The sequence below is a fragment of the Salmo trutta genome, chromosome 7 (genome assembly GCF_901001165.1).
Source record: "Salmo trutta chromosome 7, fSalTru1.1, whole genome shotgun sequence".
In the NCBI taxonomy this organism is placed as follows: domain Eukaryota; kingdom Metazoa; phylum Chordata; class Actinopteri; order Salmoniformes; family Salmonidae; genus Salmo; species Salmo trutta.
Window position 1 is genome coordinate 55,147,830 of NC_042963.1, and position 22,079 is coordinate 55,169,908.

The 22,079-nt window shown below is 42.7% G+C and overlaps 1 protein-coding gene across 2 annotated transcripts in view; it reads right to left on the reverse strand.

Annotated features, from left to right (window-relative positions):
* Positions 1-22,079, reverse strand: part of LOC115197708 (disintegrin and metalloproteinase domain-containing protein 10-like) — a 47,842-nt gene that overhangs the window by 22,736 nt on the left and 3,027 nt on the right. For both annotated transcript variants that reach the window (XM_029759483.1, XM_029759482.1), the window contains exons 2-4: positions 20,781-20,934; positions 14,451-14,569; positions 7,396-7,554 (exon numbers count right to left, since the gene is read on the reverse strand). In XM_029759483.1, the coding sequence (XP_029615343.1) occupies positions 7,396-7,554; positions 14,451-14,553 (262 nt within the window). In that variant the 5' untranslated portion in view covers positions 14,554-14,569; positions 20,781-20,934. The remainder of the gene's footprint in view (positions 1-7,395; positions 7,555-14,450; positions 14,570-20,780; positions 20,935-22,079) is intronic.

Genomic DNA, 22,079 nt, shown 5'->3' on the forward strand with positions numbered 1-22,079 from the left:
TGATCCCTCCTGTCTCAGCCTCCAGTATTTATGCTGCAGTAGTTTATGTGTCGGGGGGCTAGGGTCAGTCTGTTACATCTGGAGTATTCTCTTGTCTTATCCGGTGTCCTGTGTGAATGTAAATATGCTCTCTCTAATTCTCTCTTCTCTCTTTCTTTCTTTCTCTCGGAGGACCTGAGCCCTAGGACCATGCCTCAGGACTACCTGGCATGATGACTCCTTGCTGTCCCCAGTCCACCTGGCCATGCTGCTGCTCCAGTTTCAACTGTTCTGCCTGCGGCTACGGAACCCTGACCTGTTCACCGGACGTGCTTGTTGCACCCTCGACAATTACTATGATTATTATTATTTGACCATGCTGGTCATTTACGAACATTTTAACATCTTGACCATGTTCTGTTATAATATCCACCCGGCACAGCCAGAAGAGGACTGGCCACCCCTCATAGCCTGGTTCCTCTCTAGGTTTCTTCCTAGGTTTTTGGCCTTTCTCAGGAGTTTTTCCTAGGGAGTTTTTCCCAGCCACCGTGCTTCTTTCACATGCATTGCTTGCTGTTTGGGGTTTTAGGCTGGGTTTCTGTACAGCACTTTGAGATTTCAGCTGATGTACGAAGGGCTATATAAATAAATTTGATTTGATTTGATTTAATTAAGAAATATATAAATATTAGATCGAGCAACGTTGGAGTGGCATTGACTAAAATACAGTAGAATAGAATACAGTATATACATATGAGATGAGTAAAGCTGTATGGAAACATTATTAAAGTAACTAGTGTTCCATTATGAAAGTGGCCAGTGATGCCAAGTCTATGTATATAGAGCAGCAGCCTCTAAGGTGCAGGGTTGCATAACAGGGTGGTAGCCGGGCAGTGATGGCTACTTAACAGTCTGATGGCCTTGAGATAGAAGCTGTCTCTCGGTCCGGGTGATTGATGTCCTTGATGATCTTTTTGGCATTCCTGTGATATCCGGTGCTGTAGGTGTCATGGAGGGCAGGTAGGTTGCCCCCGGTGATGCGTTGGGAAAACCGCAAACCGCACCACCCTCTGGAGAGCCTTGCGGTTGAGGACGGTGCAGTTGCCGTACCAGGCAGTGATACAGCCCGACAGGATGGTCTCAATTGTGCATCTGTAAAAGCTTGTAAGGATTTTAGGGGCCAAAACACATTTCTTCAGCTTCCTGAGGTTGAAGAGGCGCTGTTGCGCCTTCTTCACCACACTGTGTGTGGGTGGCCCATTTCAGATCGTCAGTGATGTACGCCGAGGAACTTGAAGCTTTCCACCTTCTTCACTGCGGTCCCGTCGATGTGGATAGGGGCGTTCTCCCTGCTGTTTCGATCAGCTCCTTTGTTTTGTTGACGTTGAGTGAGAGGTTATTTTTCTGGCAACACTCTCCCAGGGCCCTCACCTCCTCCCTGTAGGCTGTCTCGTCATTGTTGGTAAATCAGGCCTACTACTGTTGCGTCGTCTGAAATCTTGATGATTGTGTTGGAGGCGTGCATGGCGTCGGGAGTCATGGGTGAACAGGGAGTACAGGAGGGGGCTGATAACACACCCTTGTGGGGCCCCAGTGTTGAGGATCAGCAAAGTGGAGGTGATGTTTCCTACCTTCACCACCTGTGGGCGGGCCGTCAGGAAGTCCAGGACCCAGTTGAACAGAGCGGGTTTCAGACCCAGGGCCCTGAGCTTAATGATGAGTTTGGAGGGTACTATTGTGTTGAATGTTGAGCTATAGTCAATGAACAGCATTCTTAGATAGGTATTCCTCTTGTCTTATGATCTTTAACTAGCCTCTTGAAACACTTCATGAAGACAGAAGTGAGAGCTACGGGGCGATAGTCATTTAGTTCAGTTACCTTTAGTGGGGCGGCAGGTAGCCTAGTGGTTAGAGCGTTGGTCCAGTAACCGAAAGGTTGCTAGATTGAATCCCTGAGCTGACAAGGTACAAATCTGTCGTTCTGCCGCTGGACAAGGCACTGTTCCTAGGCCGTCATTGTAAATAATAATTTGTTCTTAACTGACTTGCCTAGTTAAATAAAGGTTAAATAAATGTTGCTTTCTTGGGTAAAAGAACGATGGTGGACATCTTGAAGCAAGTGGGGACAGCAGACTGAATATGTCCGTAAACAATCCAGCCAGCTGGTCTGCGCATGCCCTGAGGTGGTGGCTAGGGATGCCGTCTGGACCGGCAGCCTTGCGAGGGTTAATACGTTTAAATGTCTTACTAGTCGGCCACGGAGGAGGAAGCGTGAGAAGTGAACTCGAGCCCTGGGGAGGTGTGGTCACCGTCAGCATGATCATCTGCCTCTTTGTCTACACCTGCACCTATAGGAAGGGAGGAGCAAAATGGAGTTGTGATTTGATTTGCCGAAGGGAGGTCAGGGGAGGGCCTTGTAGGCATCTCGAGAGGGCAGTGGTCCAGTGTTTTTCCAGAGCGAGTACTACAGTCAATGTGTTGGTAGAACTTAGGTAGAGTTTTCCTCAAAATTTGCTTTTTAAAATCCCTACAATAAATGCGGCCACAAGATATGTGGTTTCCAGCTTGCATGAAGTCCAGTGTAGTTCCTTGAGGGCCGTCGTGGTATAGGCTTGAAGGGGGAATATACACGGCTGTGACTATAACCTAAGATAATGGGAGGTAATACGGTCGGCATTTGATTGTTCAGGTATTCTAGGTTGGGTGAACAAAAGGACTTGAGTTCCTGTACATCATCACAATCACACCACGAGTAGTTAATCATGAAACATACACCCCCGCCTTTCTTATTCCCAGAGAGTTCTTTACTCCTGTCTGCGTGATGTACTGAGAACCCAGCTGGCTGTATGGATGGGGACAGTATATCCGGAGAGAGCCATGATTCCGTGAAACCGAGTATGTTACAATCCCTGATGTCTCTCTGGAAGGAGATGCTCGCCCTTGTGGGCACTCCTTCAAGACAGTTGGAAAAGCATTCCTCATGAAGCTGGTTGAGAGAATACCAAGAGTTTGCAAAGCTGTCATCAAGGAAAAGGGTGGCTACTTTGAAGAATCTCAAATGTAAAATATATTTTTTACACTTTTTTTGGTTACTACATGATTCTGTGTGTTATTTCATAGGTTTGATGTCTTCACTATTATTCTACAATGTAGAAAATAGTAAAAAAAAAAAAAAACGTCAACGAGTAGGTGTGTCCACATTTTTGACTGGTATTTTATATGCTATGGAATATATAGACATTATGTGGGTAGAATATATATATATAGTAGGTTAAGAACAAATTCTTAGTAGGTTAAGGTTAGTAGGTTAAGAACAAATTCTTATTTACAATGACTGCCTAACCCGGCCAAACCCAGACGACGCTGGGCCAATTGTGCGCCGCCCTATGGGACTCCCAATCACGGCCGGATATGATTCAGCCTGGATTCGAACCAGGGACTGTAGTGACGCACTGAGAATCAGTGCCTTACACGGCTGCGCCACTCGGGAGCCCAATATATAGTACAGAAAGTATTCAGAGCCATGTACTTTTCCCACATTTTGTTACGTTACAGCCTTATTGTAGGACGGCATTGTAAATAAGAATTTGTTCTTAACTGACTTGCCAAGTTAAATAAAGGTAAAATAAAAAAAATAAAACATTTTAATTCTAAAAGTTATTAAAATTGTCTTTACATTTTTTTTATCAGATATTATGCATTTTACCAAATGTTTTCAAAGGCCCATTTTTTCCTCATCAATCTACACACAATATCCCATAATGACAAAGCAAAACATTATTTTTTTTTATGTCTGCAAATGTATTACAATAAAAAGCTGAAATATCACATTTACATTAGTAATCAGACTCTTTACTCAGGACTTTGTTGACACACCTTTGTTGACACACCAAGCTTGGCACACCTGTATTTGGGGAGTTTCTCCCATTATTCCCTGCAGATCCTCTGAAGCTCTGTCAGGTTTGATGGGGAGCGTTGCTGCACAGCTATTTTCAGGTCTCTCCAGAGATGTTCGATTGGGTTCAAGTCCGGGCTCTGGCTGGGCCACTCAAGGACATTCAGTCCTGTGTTGTTTTGGCTGTGTGTTTAGGGTCGTTGTCCTATTGGAAGGTGAACCTCGCCCAAGTCTGAGGTCCTGAGCACTCTGGAGCAGGTTTTCAACAAGGATCTCACTGTACTTTGAGCCGTTCATCTTTCCCTTGATCCTGACTGGTCTCCCAGTCCCTGCCATTGAAAAACATACCCACAGCATGATGCTGCCACCACCATGCTTTGCCGTAGGGATGGTGCCAGGTTTCCTCCAGACGTGACGCTTGGCATTCAGGCCAGAGTTTAATCTTGGTTTCATCAGACTAGAGAATCTTGCTTCTCATGGTCTGAGAGTCTTTATGTGCCTTTTGAAAAACTCCAAGCGGGCTGTCATGTGCATTTTACTGAGGAGTGGCTTCTGTCTGGCCACTCTACCATAATGACCTGATTGGTGGAATGCTGCAGAGATGGTTATCCTTCTGGAAGATTCTCCCATCTCCACAGAGGAACTGGTGTGTGCCTTTCCAAATCTTGTCCAATCAATTGAATTTACCACAGGTGGACTCTAATCAAGTTGTAGAAACATCTCAAGGATGATCAATGGAAACAGGATGTACCTGAGCTCAATTTAGAGTCTGATAGCAAAGGGTCTGAATACTTATGTAAATAAGGTACAATTGAAGTCGGAGGTTTACATACACCTCAGCCAAATACATTTAAACTCCGTTTTTCACAATTCTTGACATTTAATCCTAGTAAAAATTCCCTGTTTTAGGTCAGTTAGGATCACCACTTTATTTTAAGAATGTGAAATGTCAGAATAATAGTAGAGAGAATTATTTATTTCAGCATTTCTTTCTTTCATCACATTCCCAGTAGGTCAGAAGTTTACATACACTCAATTAGTATTTGGTAGCATTGCCTTTAAATTGTTTAACTTGGGTCAAACGTTTTGGGTAGCCTTGCACAAGCTTCCCACAGCTCCTGACAGAGCTGGTGTAACTGAGTCAGGTTTGTAGGCCTCCTTGCTTGCACACGCTTTTTCAGTTCTGCCCACAAATTGTCTATAGGATTGAGGTCAGGGCTTTGTGATGGCCACTCCAATACCTTTACTTTGTTGTCCTTAAGCCATTTTACCACAACTTTGGAAGTATGTTTGGGGTCATTGTCCATTTGGAAGACCCATTTGCGACCAAGCTTTAACTTCCTGACTGATGTCTTGAGATGTTGCTTCAATATATCCACATAATTTTCCATCCTCATGATGCCATCTATTTTGTGAAGTGCAGCAGTCCCACCTGCAGCAAAGCACCCCACAACATGATGCTGCCACCTCCGTGCTTCACGGTTGGGATGGTGTTCTTCGGGTTGTAAGCCTTCCCCTTTTTCCTCAAAACATAGAACAGCCAAACAGTTCCATTTTTGTTTCATCAGATCAGAGGACATTTCTCCAAAAAGTACAATCTTTGTCCCCATGTGCAGTTGCAAACCGTAGTCTGGCTTTTTTATGGCTGTTTGGGAGCAGTGGCTTCTTCCTTGATGAGCAGCCTTTCAGGTTATGTCGATATACGACTTGTTTTACTGTGGATATAGATACTTTTGTACCTGTTTCCTCCAGCATCTTCACAATTATTGTTCTGGAATTGATTTGCACTTTTTGCACCAAAGTACGTTCATCTCTAGGAGACAGAACGCGTCTCCTTCCTGAGCAGTATGACGGCTGCTTGGTCCCATGGTGTTTATACTTGTGTACTATTGTTTGTACAGATGAACGAGGTACCTTCAGGCGTTTGGAAATTGCTCCCAAGGATGAACCAGACTTGTGGAGGTCTACAATTGGCAGATTTATTTAGATTTTCCCATGATGTCAAGCAAAGAGGCACTGAGTTTGAAGGTAGGCCTTGAAATACATCCACAGGTACACCTCCAATTGACTCAAATTATGTAAATTAGCCTATCAGAAGCTTCTAAAGCCGTGATATCCTTTTCTAGAATTTTCAAAGCTGTTTAAAGGCACAGTCAACTTAGTGTATGTAAACTTCTGACCCACTGGAATTGTGATACAGTGAATTATAAGGGAAATAATCTGTCTGTAAACAATTGTTGGAAAGATTACTTGCGTCATGCGCAAAGTAGATATCCTAACCGACTTGCCAAAACTATAGTTTGTTAACAAGAAATGTGTGGAGTGGTTGAAAAACAAAGTTTAATGACTCCAACCTAAGTGTATGTAAACTTCCGACTTCAACTGTATCGGTTTACGCTTTATAAAATGTGCAAATTTTTTTGAAAAACTGTTTTTGTTTTGTCATTATGGGGTATTGTGACGTCATTATGGGGTATTGTGATGTCATTATGGAGTATTGTGATGTCATTATGGGGTATTGTGATGTCATTATGGGGTATTGTGATGTCATTATGGGGTATTGTGATGTCATTATGGGGTATTGTGTGTAATTGAGGAGGAAAAATATTTATTTAATCCATTTTAGAATAAGGCTGTAACGTACAAAAAAAAAACGTGGGAAAAGTAAACAGGTCTGTTGAATACATGGATACAATAGTGTTATGTACAATAATAGTTTTCAGTATATACATATGAAGTGGGTAAAACAGCATGTAAATGTTATTAAAGTGACCAGTGTTCCATTAGGTTACAGTACATCTCAAGCCAGAACGTTTGACGTCCACAGCAACAGGATCAGACTGCAGCCGCCGAGGTTATTACAGATGGTAGAGCAGGTGAGTAAAAGATCCAGATTTCCTTCACACTGGAAACAGCACACCAGTTGTTATTTACGAAGGGAAAAAAAAAACCTCACTGTCCTTTTCACCGTCTGATTCAGCCTCATTTCAGTAAGACATATAACATTGTAGCTTTTCAAGTCTCTCTGATCGGAGACTCTGGAACAAAGCTCATCCGTCTTATTCTCCAGTGACTGGACATTTGCCAATAGAACGGAGGGGCTTCACCAGGACCCCACCTCGTCTCCGCCCGCTGCGTTTTGATAGCCCATGGAACAAAGGAATAAGGTCCTGTATGAACAGTGGAACAGCTGAGTTGGAGTTGATTGGTCGGCATCAGCGGTTGATTGACAGGCCTGAAGGCCAATCAGATTGAGAGGGCTTTTTTTTAATACACCCAGTCACTCAGCTAATGAGTGTCTCCTCTCCCTAGGGGCCAGCACTGAGCCTGTCTCTACCCTCCAGATGGAACAAGAACAAGCATGCACTCACACAATTAAAATATGACAAAAAGGTACACCAAAGCCTGTGTTTTTGTATGGGGACAGAAGCAGTAGAGGATTGGGTGTAAAGAGTGTTAGGGTACGTCTTTGCCCCCCCCACACACACACACACACACACACACACGACCACAGTACTCACTGATGTCGTCCTCGTGGTAGATAACGGAGTGGAAGGGAACGTCCCTGTCCTTCAGGTATCTCTCCGCTGGCTCTACGTAGAACGTCCCCTGGTACGTTCGGATGAAGCCCTCGAACTTGCCGTCCACCACCGAACCATGGCTCAGTGTGCCCTTTTCACCTGGAGATTGAGAAAGCAGGGGCATTAAGTCATTTAGTCTTGTGATACCAGACCTCAACACCCTATTCTAAATCCAGAATCAAGCTTCATCTGAAAAACCCCTGGAACAGCTGGAGTGGAGGCCAGTATACAATAGACCCCTAACAGAAGAAACAGACTGAGAGAGAGACTACCTGGACCTGTCCATTAATGTAGAATACAGGCCAGGGTTAGATATATAACACATAGAAGGAACATTAATGTAGCATACAGGCCAGGGTTAGATATATAACACATAGAAGGAACATTAATGTAACATATAGTCCAGGGTTAGATATATAACACATAGAAGGAACATTAATGTAACATATAGTCCAGGGTTAGATATATAACACATAGAAGGAACATTAATGTAACATATAGTCCAGGGTTAGATATATAACACATAGAAGGAACATTAATGTAACATATAGTCCAGGGTTAGATATATAACACATAGAAGGAACATTAATGTAACATATAGTCCAGGGTTAGATATATAACACATAGAAGGAACATTAATGTAACATATAGTCCAGGGTTAGATATATAACACATAGAAGGAACATTAATGTAACATATAGTCCAGGGTTAGATATATAACACATAGAAGGAACATTAATGTAACATATAGTCCTGGGTTAGATATATAACACATAGAAGGAACATTAATGTAACATATAGTCCAGGGTTAGATATAAAACACATAGAAGGAACATTAATGTAGCATACAGGCCAGGGTTAGATATATAACACATAGAAGGAACATTAATGTAACATATAGTCCAGGGTTAGATATATAACACATAGAAGGAACATTAATGTAACATATAGTCCTGGGTTAGATATATAACACATAGAAGGAACATTAATGTAACATATAGTCCAGGGTTAGATATAAAACACATAGAAGGAACATTAATGTAGCATACAGGCCAGGGTTAGATATATAACACATAGAAGGAACATTAATGTAGCCTACAGGCCAGGGTTAGATATATAACACATAGAAGGAACATTAATGTAACATATAGTCCAGGGTTAGATATATAACACATAGAAGGAACATTAATGTAACATATAGTCCAGGGTTAGATATATAACACATTTTTATTTATTTATTTATTTCACCTTTATTTAACCAGGTAGGCAAGTTGAGAACAAGTTCTCATTTACAATTGCGACCTGGCCAAGATAAAGCAAAGCAGTTCGACAACATACAAAAACACAGAGTTACACATGGAGTAAAACAACATACAATCAATGATGCAGTAGAAAAAAATAAGACTATATACAATGTGAGCAAATGATGTGAGATAATGGAGGTAAAAGCAAAAAAATGCCATGGTGGCAAAGTAAATAAAGTATGGCAAGAAAAAAAAAAAAACACTGGAATGGTAGATTTGTAGTTTGAAGAAAGTTAAAGTTAAAATATAAATATAAATAATATGGTGCAAAGGAGCAAAATAAATAAAATAAATAAATACAGTAGGGGAAAAGGTAGTAGTTTGGGCTCAATTAAAGATGGGCTATGTACAGGTGCAGAGATCTGTGAGCTGCTCTGACAGCTGGTGCTTAAAGCTAGTGAGGGAGATAAGTGTTTCCAGTTTTAGAGATTTTTGTAGTTCGTTCCAATCATTGGCAGCTGAGAACTGGAAGGAGAGACGACCAAAGGAGGAGTTGGCTTTAGGGGTGACCAGAGAGATATACCTGCTGGAGCGCGTGCTACAGGTGGGTGCTGCTATGGTGACCAGTGAGCGGAGATAAGGGGGGACTTTACCTAGCAGGGTCTTGTAGATGACCTGGAGCCAATGTGTTTGGCGACGATGATGAAGTGAAGGCCAGCCAACGAGAGCATACAGGTCGCAGTGGTGGGTTGTATATGGGGCTTTGGTGACAAAACGGAAGGCACTGTGATAGACTGCATCCAGCTTGTTGAGTAGGGTATTGGAGGCTATTTTGTAAATGACATCGCCGAAGTCGAGGATTGGTAGGATGGTCAGTTTTACGAGGGTATGTTTGGCAGCATGAGTGAAGGATGCTTTGTTGCGAAATAGGAAGCCAATTCTAGATTTCACTTTGGATTGGAGATGATTGATGTGAGTCTGGAAGGAGAGTTTACAGTCTAACCAGACACCTAGGTATTTGTAGTTGTCCACAAATTCTAAGTTAGAACCGTCCAGAGAAGTGATGCTGGATGGGCGGGCAGGTGCAGGCAGCGATCGGTTGAAGAGCATACATTTAGTTTTACTTGTGTTTAGGAGCAGTTGGAGACCACGGAAGGAGAGTTGAATGGCATTGAAGCTCGTCTGGAGGGTTGTTAACACAGTGTCCAAAGAAGGGCCAGAAGTATACAGAATGGTGTCGTCTGCGTAGAGGTGGATCAGAGATTCACCAGCAGCAAGAGCGACATCATTTATGTATACAGAGAAAAGAGTTGGCCCAAGAATTGAACCCTGTGGTACCCCCATAGAGACTGCCAGAGGTCCAGACAGTAGGCCCTCCGATTTGACACACTGAACTCTGTCAGAGAAGTAGTTGGTGAACCAGGCGACGCAATCGTTTGAGAAACCAAGGCTACTAAGTCTGCCGATGAGGATGTGGTGATTAACAGAGTCAAAAGCTTTGGCCAGGTCAATGAATACGGCAGCACAGTAATGTTTCTTATCGATGGCGGTTACGATGTCGTTTAGGACCTTGAGCGTGGCTGAGGTGCACCCATGACCAGCTCTGAAACCAGATTGCATAGCGGAGAGGGTGCGGTGGGATTCAAAATAGTCGGTAATCTGTTTGTTGACTTGGCTTTCGAAGACCTTAGAAAGGCAGGGTAGGATGGATATAGGTCTGTAGCAACTTGGGTCAAGAGTGTCACCTCCTTTGAAGAGGGGGATGACAGCAGCTGCTTTCCAATCTATGGGAATCTCAGACGACACGAAAGAGAGGTTGAACAGGCTAGTAATAGGGGTTGCAATAATTTCGGCAGATAATTTTAGAAAGAAAGGGTCCAGATTGTCAAGCCCAGCTGATTTGTAGGGGTCCAGATTTTGCAGCTCTTTCAGAACATCAGCTGAATGGATTTGGGAGAAGGAGAAATGGGGGAGGCTTGGGCGAGTAGCTGTGGGGGGTGCAGTGCTGTTGAATGCAGTAGGGGTAGTTAGGTGGAAAGCATGGCCAGCCGTAGAAAAATGCTTATTGAAATTCTCAATTATAGTGGGCTTATCGGTGGTGACAGAGTTTCCTATCCTCAGTGCAGTGGGCAGTTGGGAGGAGGTGTTCTTATTCTCCATGGACTTTACAATGTCCCAGAACTTTTTAGAGCTGGAGTTGCACGAAGCAAATTTCTGTTTGAAAAAGCTAGCCTTGGCGTTTCTAACTGCCTGTGTGTATTGGTTTCTAACTTCCCTAAAAAGTTGCATATCGCGGGGGCAGTTCGATGCTAATGCAGAACGCCACAGGATATTTTTGTGTTGGTTAAGGGCAGTCAGGTCTGGGGAGAACCAAGGGCTATATCTGTTCCTGGTTCTAAATTTCTTGAAAGGGGCATGCTTATTTAAGATGGAGAGGAAGGCATTTTTAAAAAATAACCAGGCATCCTCTACTGACGGGATGAGGTCAATATCCTTCCAGGATACCAGGGCCAGGTCGATTAGAAAGGCTTGCTCGTTGAAATGTTTCAGGGAGCGTTTGACAGTGATGAGTGGAGGTCGTTTGACCGCTGACCCATTACGGGTGCAGGCAATGAGGCAGTGATCGCTGAGATCTTGGTTGAAAACAGCAGAGGTGTAATTAGAGGGCACATTGGTTAGGATGATATCTATGAGGGTGCCAGTGTTTGCGGCTTTGGGGTTGTACCTGGTGGGTTCATTAATAATTTGTGTGAGATTGAGGGCATCAAGCTTGGATTGCAGAATGGCTGGGGTGTTAAGCATGTCCCAGTTTAGGTCGCCTAGTAGCACAAGCTCTGAAGATAGATGGGGGGCAATCAGTTCACATATGGTGTCCAGAGCACAGCTAGGGGCCGAGGGGGGTCTATAGCAGGCGGCAACGGTGAGAGACTTGTTTTTGGAGAGGTGGATTTTTAAAAGTAGAAGTTCAAATTGTTTGGGTACAGACCTGGATAGCAGGACAGAACTCTGCAAGCTATCTCTGCAGTAGATTGCAACACCGCCCCCTTTGGTCGTTCTATCTTGTCTGAAAACGTTGTAGTTAGGGATGAAGATTTCACAGTTTTTGGTGGACTTCCTAAGCCAAGATTCAGACACAGCCAGGACATCCGGGTTGGCAGAGTGTGCTAAAGCAGTGAATAAAACAAACTTAGGGAGGAGGCTTCTAATGTTAACATGCATGAAACCAAGGCTATTACGGTTACAGAAGTCATCAAAAGAGAGCGCCTGGGGAGTAGGTGTGGAGCCAGGCATTGAAGGGCCTGGATTCACCTCTACATCCCCAGCGGAGCAGAGAAGGATAAGTATGAGGGTACGGCTAAAAGCTATAAGAATTGGTCGTCTGTGACGTCCAGAATAGAGAGAAAAAGGAGCAGGTATCTGGGGGCGATAAAATAGCTTCAAGGTATAATGTACAGACAAAGGTATGGTGGGATGTGAGTACAGAGGAGGTAAACCTAGGCATTTAGTGATTATGAGAGAGATATTGTCTCTAGAAATATCATTGAAACCAGAAGATGTCATAGCATGTGTGGGTGGAGGAACTGAGAGGTTGGATAAGGTATAATGAGCAGGGCTAGAGGCTCTACAGTGAAATAAGCCAATAAACACTAACCAGAACAGCAATGGACAAGGCATATTGACATTAAGGAGAGGCATGCTTAGCCGAGTGATCAGAGGGTCCAGTGAGATTCAGACAGCTAGCTGGGCCATAGGTAGCAAGCTGGTGGAAGATGGGAGGGAGGTCTGTTTTTAGCCGCCTCGTGCGTTTCCGTCTGTGGGTTAGTGGGGTTCCGTGTGGAAGGGGGGACCTGTCCAAGTTGGCAAAATAGTTAGTTATAGTGGCCCAAGAAAAGTGTCCGACAGACCTATTCAGATCACAGCCGAAAAGACAGCTAACGATTAGCTGGCCGCAGATGGGCGATCAGGTTACGTCGCGACGGAGGGGCCAGTTGGAACAACTCCCTCGGGCAGATAACGTCGGTGATCCAGTCGTGAAGACCCAATGGGGCTCCGCATCGGCAGTAAAACGGGTCAGGATAGGTGAGTTGTAGCCCAGGAGACACTTCAGCTGGCTAGCTCAGGAGTAGCCCACGAGTGGCTGACGGAATTCTTCAGCTGGCTAGCTAGCTAGCTCCGTAATTGTGTGTGTTAATTCCGAGACCGACGTTGCCAATAGTCACTCAGGTAGCAGCTAGTTAGCTGCAAGATCCAGGTGTAAATGTCCAGAGCCTGCGGTAGAAATCGAGGAAAGGAGAGAGAATAGGTCCGATATGCTCTGGTCTGAGTCGCGCTGTACAAAAACTGGCGATAGCTTTTCGAGCTAATGGATAGCTGAGGACAGCTAACCGTAGCTAGCTGAACTTCAACGTTAGCCTGTGAAAATAGCTAACCTCTGGCTAGCTTCTGTCGTGGAATTCAGATGAGGTAAATAATACTTTCTTTTTTTTTTTTAATTGATGAGGCGGGTTGCAGGAGAGTGCTTTGAGGTTGAGTATTTAGAATAAAAAAATGTAAAAAGATAAGTGAAGAAAAAAAATATGTAAATATATATATATATACACGGGACACGACAGGACGTCTGAACTGCTACGCCATCTTGGAAGCCAAACATAGAAGGAACATTAATGTAACATATAGTCCAGGGTTAGATATATAACACATAGAAGGAACATTAATGTAACATACAGGCCAGGGTTAGATATATAACACATAGAAGGAACATTAATGTAACATACAGGCCAGGGTTAGATATATAACACATAGAAGGAACATTAATGTAACATACAGTCCAGGGTTAGATATATAACACATAGAAGGAACATTAATGTAGCATACAGGCCAGGGTTAGATATATAACACATAGAAGGAACATTAATGTAACATATAGTCCAGGGTTAGATATATAACACATTGAAGGAACATTAATGTAACATACAGGCCAGGGTTAGATATAAAACACATAGAAGGAACATTAATGTAACATACAGTCCAGGGTTAGATATATAACACATAGAAGGAACATTCATGTAACATATAGTCCAGGGTTAGATATATAACACATAGAAGGAACATTAATGTAGCCTACAGGCCAGGGTTAGATATAAAACACATAGAAGGAACATTAATGTAGCATACAGGCCAGGGTTAGATATAAAACACATAGAAGGAACATTAATGTAACATATAGTCCAGGGTTAGATATATAACACATAGAAGGAACATTAATGTAACATACAGGCCATGGTTAGATATAAAACACATAGAAGGAACATTAATGTAACATATAGTCCAGGGTTAGATATATAACACATAGAAGGAACATTAATGTAACATATAGTCCAGGGTTAGATATATAACACATAGAAGGAACATTAATGTAACATATAGTCCAGGGTTAGATATATAACACATAGAAGGAACATTAATGTAACATATAGTCCAGGGTTAGATATATAACACATAGAAGGAACATTAATGTAACATATAGTCCAGGGTTAGATATATAACACATAGAAGGAACATTAATGTAACATACAGGCCAGGGTTAGATATAAAACACATAGAAGGAACATTAATGTAACATATAGTCCAGGGTTAGATATATAACACATAGAAGGAACATTAATGTAACATATAGTCCAGGGTTAGATATATAACACATAGAAGGAACACAGAAACAGACATATGAGGTGAAGCGTCCTCCAGTCTCACCATATATTTGTCCTGTGTAAATGTGAGAGGTGTCATAGATCACCTCCTGGCCTCCCATGTCCACCTTCAGGTCCTCAGCAAATAGACCGGTGTCTCTCTTCATCCTCAGGTTAAAATGTCTGACAGACAGAAACAGAGGAGGTTTTAGTACCAAGTCATTCAGTCATTCACGCCACATTTCTGTATGGTTTTATTTGAGGAGGGACAGATATACAAACACATTGACATTTTAAATAAACAATCATCTGATTTATATATAAAATTATGTTTAGTTTAATTTATAAGAATCCCAAGTAGCTGTTACTGATTCAGCAGCTAGTCTTCCTGGGGTCCACAGTATATCCATGACAGAAGCCAAAGGAAAAAAAAAAAACCACAGGCCTTAGTAACACTAAGACATGAGGTGTTTTGTGGATCAGGGGAGACAGATCTGGAGAAACTAGCAAAGTCTGGAAGACATGTCCTGAAACAACCTTTATAAAATGACTTGTTTATCAGTGTTAGGGTCTATTACAATGTAGAGCAACAACAACAACAAAAAATGTGGTTGACAACAATTCAATTCTGAATAGACCCACTGAGATTCACCGTTTCAGTTATATGGTGTTTCAATGGCTCGTGATAAAAGTCTCGTCTCAATCCCCCTTTTCTCCTGTCACCCTGTACTATGTTATTAACACGTGGCACTAAAACGTGGTTCCTTCAGGCCTGGGAGTGAGTCTCTGAATCATAGAAATATAAACCATAGAATGTCCGTTCTATAGAATGTATTTCTATAGTCTGGAAATGACAACACTATGATTCAGGTTGTTATTATAGAGTGTGTCGGTGTTCAGAATAACATAGGTCCTACCTGATAACATAAAGAAAAGGTCAAATACATTTACATTTATCCTAGGTATCCTAGGTATCCTATCCTAGGTATTCCTTAAAGAGGTGGGGTCAAATAAAGGTCAAATAAATCATTAAGAATACAATTTTAAAAAAACTCTGGATGGAACTAGACCTATATTTCACAGGACTCAGGGGAGAAGAATGAAAAATGAAGAAGAGAGGCAGAGGGATAAAAGACAAGGGTATTGGCCCAGCAGAAAATGAAATTAAAATCTATTTTTTGACCGTATAAGGGCAATGCAACATTATTTCCAACTCCAAAATGAGGTCATCTTTAAAAAAAAAAACTGTTCGGCTTTCCTGCATATTAAACGATGTTGGGAAGAAAAACCCCCCCCCTCAAAAGTAGCATTGTAAATAATTAAAGAAGGAAATTCATTACGTTCTGTATATCTCCTCAAACACTAACAGTAAAAAGGAGAGAATTTTTGAAGTTGGCCAACATCACTGACTTCTCCCCAAAATAAATCTCCAAAGAGGTGAACACAACACAGGGACAGAAACCTCTCCACCCTGTAACTGTTATTCCTGTCAATCTTAGGGGCAGGGATAAAGCGGAAGGTACATTTAAGTTCGACCGTGTGTACAATTGACGAATAATTAAGCAGTAAGGAATGAGAACCCGGGGATTATTGTGTGATAACAGCCGACTGAGGGGCTGTTCTTAGGCCCGAGGTGAAGCCAAAGGGCTGGGAAAACCCTTAGGAGGCCGTGCTCACCATAACCCCCAGCTTCCACGGTCTTATTGCTTTTACAAAACAGCTGCCCGCCAAAAAAGCTGCCCGCCAGTCAACAGTCGTCAGAGCTGCCCGCCAGTCAACAGTCGTCAGAGCTGCCCGCCAGTCAACAGTCGTCAGAGCTGCCCGCCAGTCAACAGTCGTCAGAGCTGCCCGCCAGTCAACAGTCGCCAGAGAGGTCAGACTGCGCTGAACTGCCGGAGTGGCCAGACTGCGCTGAACTGCCGGAGTGGCCAGAGTGCCCTGAACTGCCGGAGTGGCCAGACTGCCCTGAACTGCCGGAGTGGCCAGACTGCCCTGAACTGCCGGAGTGGCCAGACTACCCTGAACTGCCGGAGTGGCCAGACTGCCCTGAACTGCCGGAGTGGCCAGACTGCCCTGAACTGCCGGAGTGGCCAGACTGCCCTGAACTGCCGGAGTGGCCAGACTGCCCTGAACTGCCGGAGTGGCCAGACTGCCCTGAACTGCCGGAGTGGCCAGATTGCCCAGAATGTCCCGAGTGGCCAGACTGTCCCGAGTGGCCAGACTGCCCAGACTGTCCCGAGTGGCCAGACTGCCCAGACTGTCCCGAGTGGCCAGACTGCCCAGACTGTCCCGAGTGGCCAGACTGCCCAGACTGTCCCGAGTGGCCAGACTGCCCAGACTGCCCCGAGTGGCCAGACTGCCCAGACTGCCCCGAGTGGCCAGACTGCCCAGACTGCCCCGAGTGGCCAGACTGCCCAGACTGCCCCGAGTGGCCAGACTGCCCAGACTGCCCCGAGTGGCCAGACTGCCCAGACTGCCCCGAGTGGCCAGACTGTCCCGAGTGGCCAGACTGCCCAGACTGTCCCGAGTGGCCAGACTGCCCAGACTGTCCCGAGTGGCCAGACTGCCCAGACTGCCCCGAGTGGCCAGACTGTCCCGAGTGGCCAGACTGCCCAGACTGTCCCGAGTGGCCAGACTGCCCAGACTGTCCCGAGTGGCCAGACTGCCCAGACTGTCCCGAGTGGCCAGACTGGCCAGACTGTCCCGAGTGGCCAGACTGCCCAGACTGTCCCGAGTGGCCAGACTGTCCCGAGTGGCCAGACTGTCCCGAGTGGCCAGACTGTCCCGAGTTGCCAGACTGCCCAGACTGTCCCGAGTTGCCAGACTGTCCCGAGCTGCCAGACTGCCCCGACTGCCCCGAACTGCCAAAGTGGCCCGACTGCCTGGAACGGCCAGAACCGGAGCCACCTCCAGGATAGGTGGGTTGGGGAGGGAGGGTGTAGCACAGTGCCGTCGGTGACGGCAGCCACCCTCCCTTCCCTCCCTTATGGTTTAGGGGTTATTGTTTGTTGGTTTTTGTTGGGGTATTGGGGATTTTCTTGTGTTTTTCTTTTTAGGTGCATTCCGGGGACTGCACCTTGAAGGGGGGGTACTGTCACGTCCTGACCAGCAGATGGAGCTAGTGTTTTAGTTTTGGGGTCAGGACGTGGCAGGTTTGTGTTTGTATATGTTGGGTGGATGATTGGGACTTCCAATTGAAGGCAGGTGTGTATAGTTGCCTTTGATTGGAAGTCCTATATAGGTGTGTGTGTTTGTCTTTGGGGTTGTGGGGAATTGTTGTGAGCACTGCTTTGTTTGGTTTAGCCTGCCACACCGTCACATTGTGAGTACCGTCCATTGTTTTGTTTTTTCAGTGGATGCTCTACTCCTGTTGAACATTAAAATATGAGTATCCACACTTCCGCTGCGCCTTGGTCCTTCTCTGTCCCGCACGACTTATTCTGTGACAATAAGTACCATAATAAGTTGCATGGACTTTAACATGATTTTTGAATGACTACCTCATCTCTGTACCCCACACATACAGATAATTGTAAAGTCCCTCAGTGAAGCAGTGAATTTCAAACGCAGATTCAACCACAAAGATCAAGGAGGTTTTCCCGATGCATCGCAAAGAAGGGCACCTATTGGTAGATGGGTAAAAAAATGTTTTAAAAGCAGACAACGAATCCCTTTGAGCATGGTGAAGTTATTAATTACATTTTGGATGGTGTATCAATACACCCAGTCACTACAAAGATACAGGCGTCCTTCTTAACTCAGTTGCCGGAGAGGAAGGAAACCGCTCAGGGATTTCACCATGAGGCCAATGGTGACTTTAAAACAGTTTGTTTTCTTTTATCACAGCCTTTAAACTCTGAGGCTGGATCAACGACATTGTAGTTACACCACAATACGAACCTAATTGACAGAGTGAAAAAAAGGAAGACTTTTATGAATGGCTGGCTGGGCTGTGGGACATTGAATACACATTGATAAATCTAATGGAACTGTTAACAGGCATATCCACGTGGAATGCGGGGATTGTGGCGCTATAACTATCAACCAATCAGCATTCAGGCATCGAAACAACACGTTTTATAAAGAGATCTTAATCTGTGTCAATAGAATTATCCCCCAAGTCCAAATCAATTCTAGCCTAGTCCCAAATCTGTTTGTGCAGTCTTGCCAACAATGACCATAGCCTAAGTGCTGTTGTCCATTAGTTTACTCCAATTAGGGGAGGGGTGGTAGGGTTAGGGGAAAATAATAAAGAAAGAAAAAAAAAGATAATACTCTATATAGCTGTAGGCCTAGTCATCACTAGCCTTCTAGCAATATGGCTGAGTCTCTCTAGCCCATAGATTAGGCTACTTTCAAGGTAAGGTAAGGTGTGTATATATATATATATATATATAAATTGTGGAGTTAGATCAGTTTTTATATTGCAGGTTGTGGCTTCTATCAATGTAATTATCTGCATCATTTCCAATGCCCCATATATATAGATTTATATATATATATATATATTTTTATATATATATATATATATATATATATATATATATATATATATATATATATATATATATATATAGATTTTTATATATATATATAGATTTATATATATAGATTTTTATATATATATATAGATTTATATATATAGATTTATATATATATATATATATATTTTTATATATATATATATATATATATATATATATATATATGGGGCATTGGAAATGATGCAGATAATTACATTGATAGAAGCCACAACCTGCAATATAAAAGCTGATCTAACTCCACAATTTAAAAAAAAAGATATATATTCAAATATAATGACCATAGTAGTTGGCAAGACAACACAAACAGATCTTTTCCAGGTTAAATAAATTCCAAGCCAGAACACTGAGTTTTACCACCTGTTTTATACTAGGAACTGCCATCGTGCAGCGAAACATCGGAAGCCATTCACTTTCAATGGAAGGAAAACAAGAGAAGCAGAGTGGTTGGGGAACCATTGAGCGATGCAAGCATGGGTGAGGAAGAAGGGGAACGCTGAACTTTATTCAAATCTTCCGTAATATCGCAAAGGGGAGTGGCCAATCGCCTCCAACTCCCTACTGGATTTTTAATGAGCCGTTAATTAAGCCAGGCAAGCTCAATCAAGCACAGATTAAGTATTTTAAATGATTTCGAATAAATCTGACTAACAGCCAGATGGTCTGGACTGGGTCCCTAGCTAGGCCATGGGAGAAACCACGCTCTCCCACGAAGCCTGGGGAGGCTAATTTAGAAGGTAGAGGATATTAATAATTCTCTAAAATGTTATCTGAAAATAAAATCAGATGAAAACAAAGCTAAACAACTTTCATCGAAACTACAAATAGGCCTATGTTATTGAGAACCTCACGGTTGGTAGGTTAGCAACAAAACTGACGCAATCAAAACAAGAAACGGTAGCAAGAACAAGATCAAAACGAGATCAAACAAGCCACTTACAATTCACCACGTGGCAGTTTCTTGTCATTGTCGCTAGCTATCTGGCCATTTAGAATCATAACATACTGCCTTCTGCCCCTATGAAGCACGCGCCATCATTTTCATGACGTTGTCAACTAACTCATCTTGAACTACAAATAAGCCGATGATTTTGAGAACATCACTGTTGAGTCAGGGTTTTCTCTGGATCAAAAAGGGGCTTAGGTGGTGGTCATGGCAGGGGTGTGGCAATTGGAGCTGTCGGTCCGGCAAAATTTCAGATGCCCCCATCTTGGCGGTGTAGAGAGATGTAAAAAATGTTAAGCCAATTTTTCTGCAATTCTACACATTTCTCCATGGAGTTTAGAGAAATTGTTGGAATTTTAACGCAAATTTACTGCAATTCTACACAGGTTGCCATGCAGCAGAGAGAATTTTGCAGTTTTAAACAAATTTGCTGCAATTCTACATTTTCTGGCAGTGAGCTAAGATTTTTTTTGTTGCAGTTTTAAAGCCAATTTCCTACTTCGTGTTTTCATTTTTACCATGGAAAAAATATTGCGATACCGGTATCTTCACTGTCCTAATCAATACTGCTAAATTCATTGTTTTGGCAATTTTCAATTCTCTTTGACTGTAACTATAATTTTGGTGATTGTTAGTTCTCAAAAGTTTATATATTTAAGAATATATAAGGCTATTATCTTTTCTACATACTTTATCTATGGTTTTAGCCGTTTTAGTTTACATTGAAAGTACCACCTCCCCCCAAAAATGAACAAAATGAATCATAAACTTAAGGTTTACACCTGCTGCTTTACTTTGAATGTTTAACAAAATAAACTATCACAAACTGACAGACACACACAGAGACACACAGAGACACACAGAGACACACAGAGCGTAAAAAAAGGTCTGGGAGACGTAGGCCTACCTTCCGTGTGCATGGAAGTCTAGATGGAGAAACGTGTCTTGGTGGTGGAGGGCCCTCTTGGCTCTCAGGTGCTTGTCATGTATCTCATAGGTGTTATAGGAGAGACCCTCATAGTGATGCACATACTTGTTCAGGGGGTTCACATAATGGTAACCTGTGAAGATGACAAGACAGGAACTTAAGACTACGAGAACAAAAATCACACTGCACTCCTCTTCAAACCACAGGCTGTGTAAACGGAATATTAACTACAATTATAAACTGGGTGGTTCGAGCCCTGAATGCTGATTGGCTAACAGCCATGGTATATCAGACCATTTAGTTTTACTGCTCTAATTACATTGGTAACCAGTTTATAATAGCATTAAGGCACCTCGGGGGTTTGTGCTATATGGCCAATATACCACGGCTAAGGGCTGTGTCCAGGCACTCCGCGTTGCGTCTTGCATAAGAACAACACTTAGCCGTGGTATATTGTCCATATACCACACCTCCTCGGGCATTATTGCTTAATTATATCACCTTTCATCTTCTTCTTCTAGGCCTAACTATATCAACAAACCATATATAAAAGATAGTAGCCTATAACGATAGCACCATCATAACATTCATGATCCCACATTATTCTACCCAGGCCTGGAAACACATTACTCTAGCCTACTTAGTCCGGACATGGGAACATTCTGTGTGTAATTAACATAGGAGTCCTGACTTGTGGAGGCCACCGTAACGTCTGGATTTCCCCCCCTCAAATGACTAAAACGAGCAAAAGAAGTGGTAGTCCTACAAAGGAGTGGTAGTTCACTGAGCATATAGCTTAGTCTACATCCATAGAAATACAATCTATTATAGAAACAGAATCTAATATAGAAATAGAATCTAATATAGAAATAGAATCTAATACAGAAACAGAATCTAATACAGAAACAGAATCTAATATAGAAACAGAATCTAATACAGAAACACAATCTAATATAGAAACACAATCTAATATAGAAACACAATCTAATATAGAAACACAATCTATTATAGAAACACAATCTATTATAGAAAAACAATATATTATAGAAACAGAATATATTATAGAAACAGAATAGAAACAGAATATAATATAGAAATAGAATATAATATAGAAATACAATCTATTATAGAAACAGAATCTAATATTGAAACAGAATCTAATATAGAAATACAATCTAATATAGAAATATAATCTATTACAGAAATACAATCTATTATAGAACTAGAATCTATTATAGAAATAGAATGTAGGTCTATTTATATATCTCCATCCGTAAA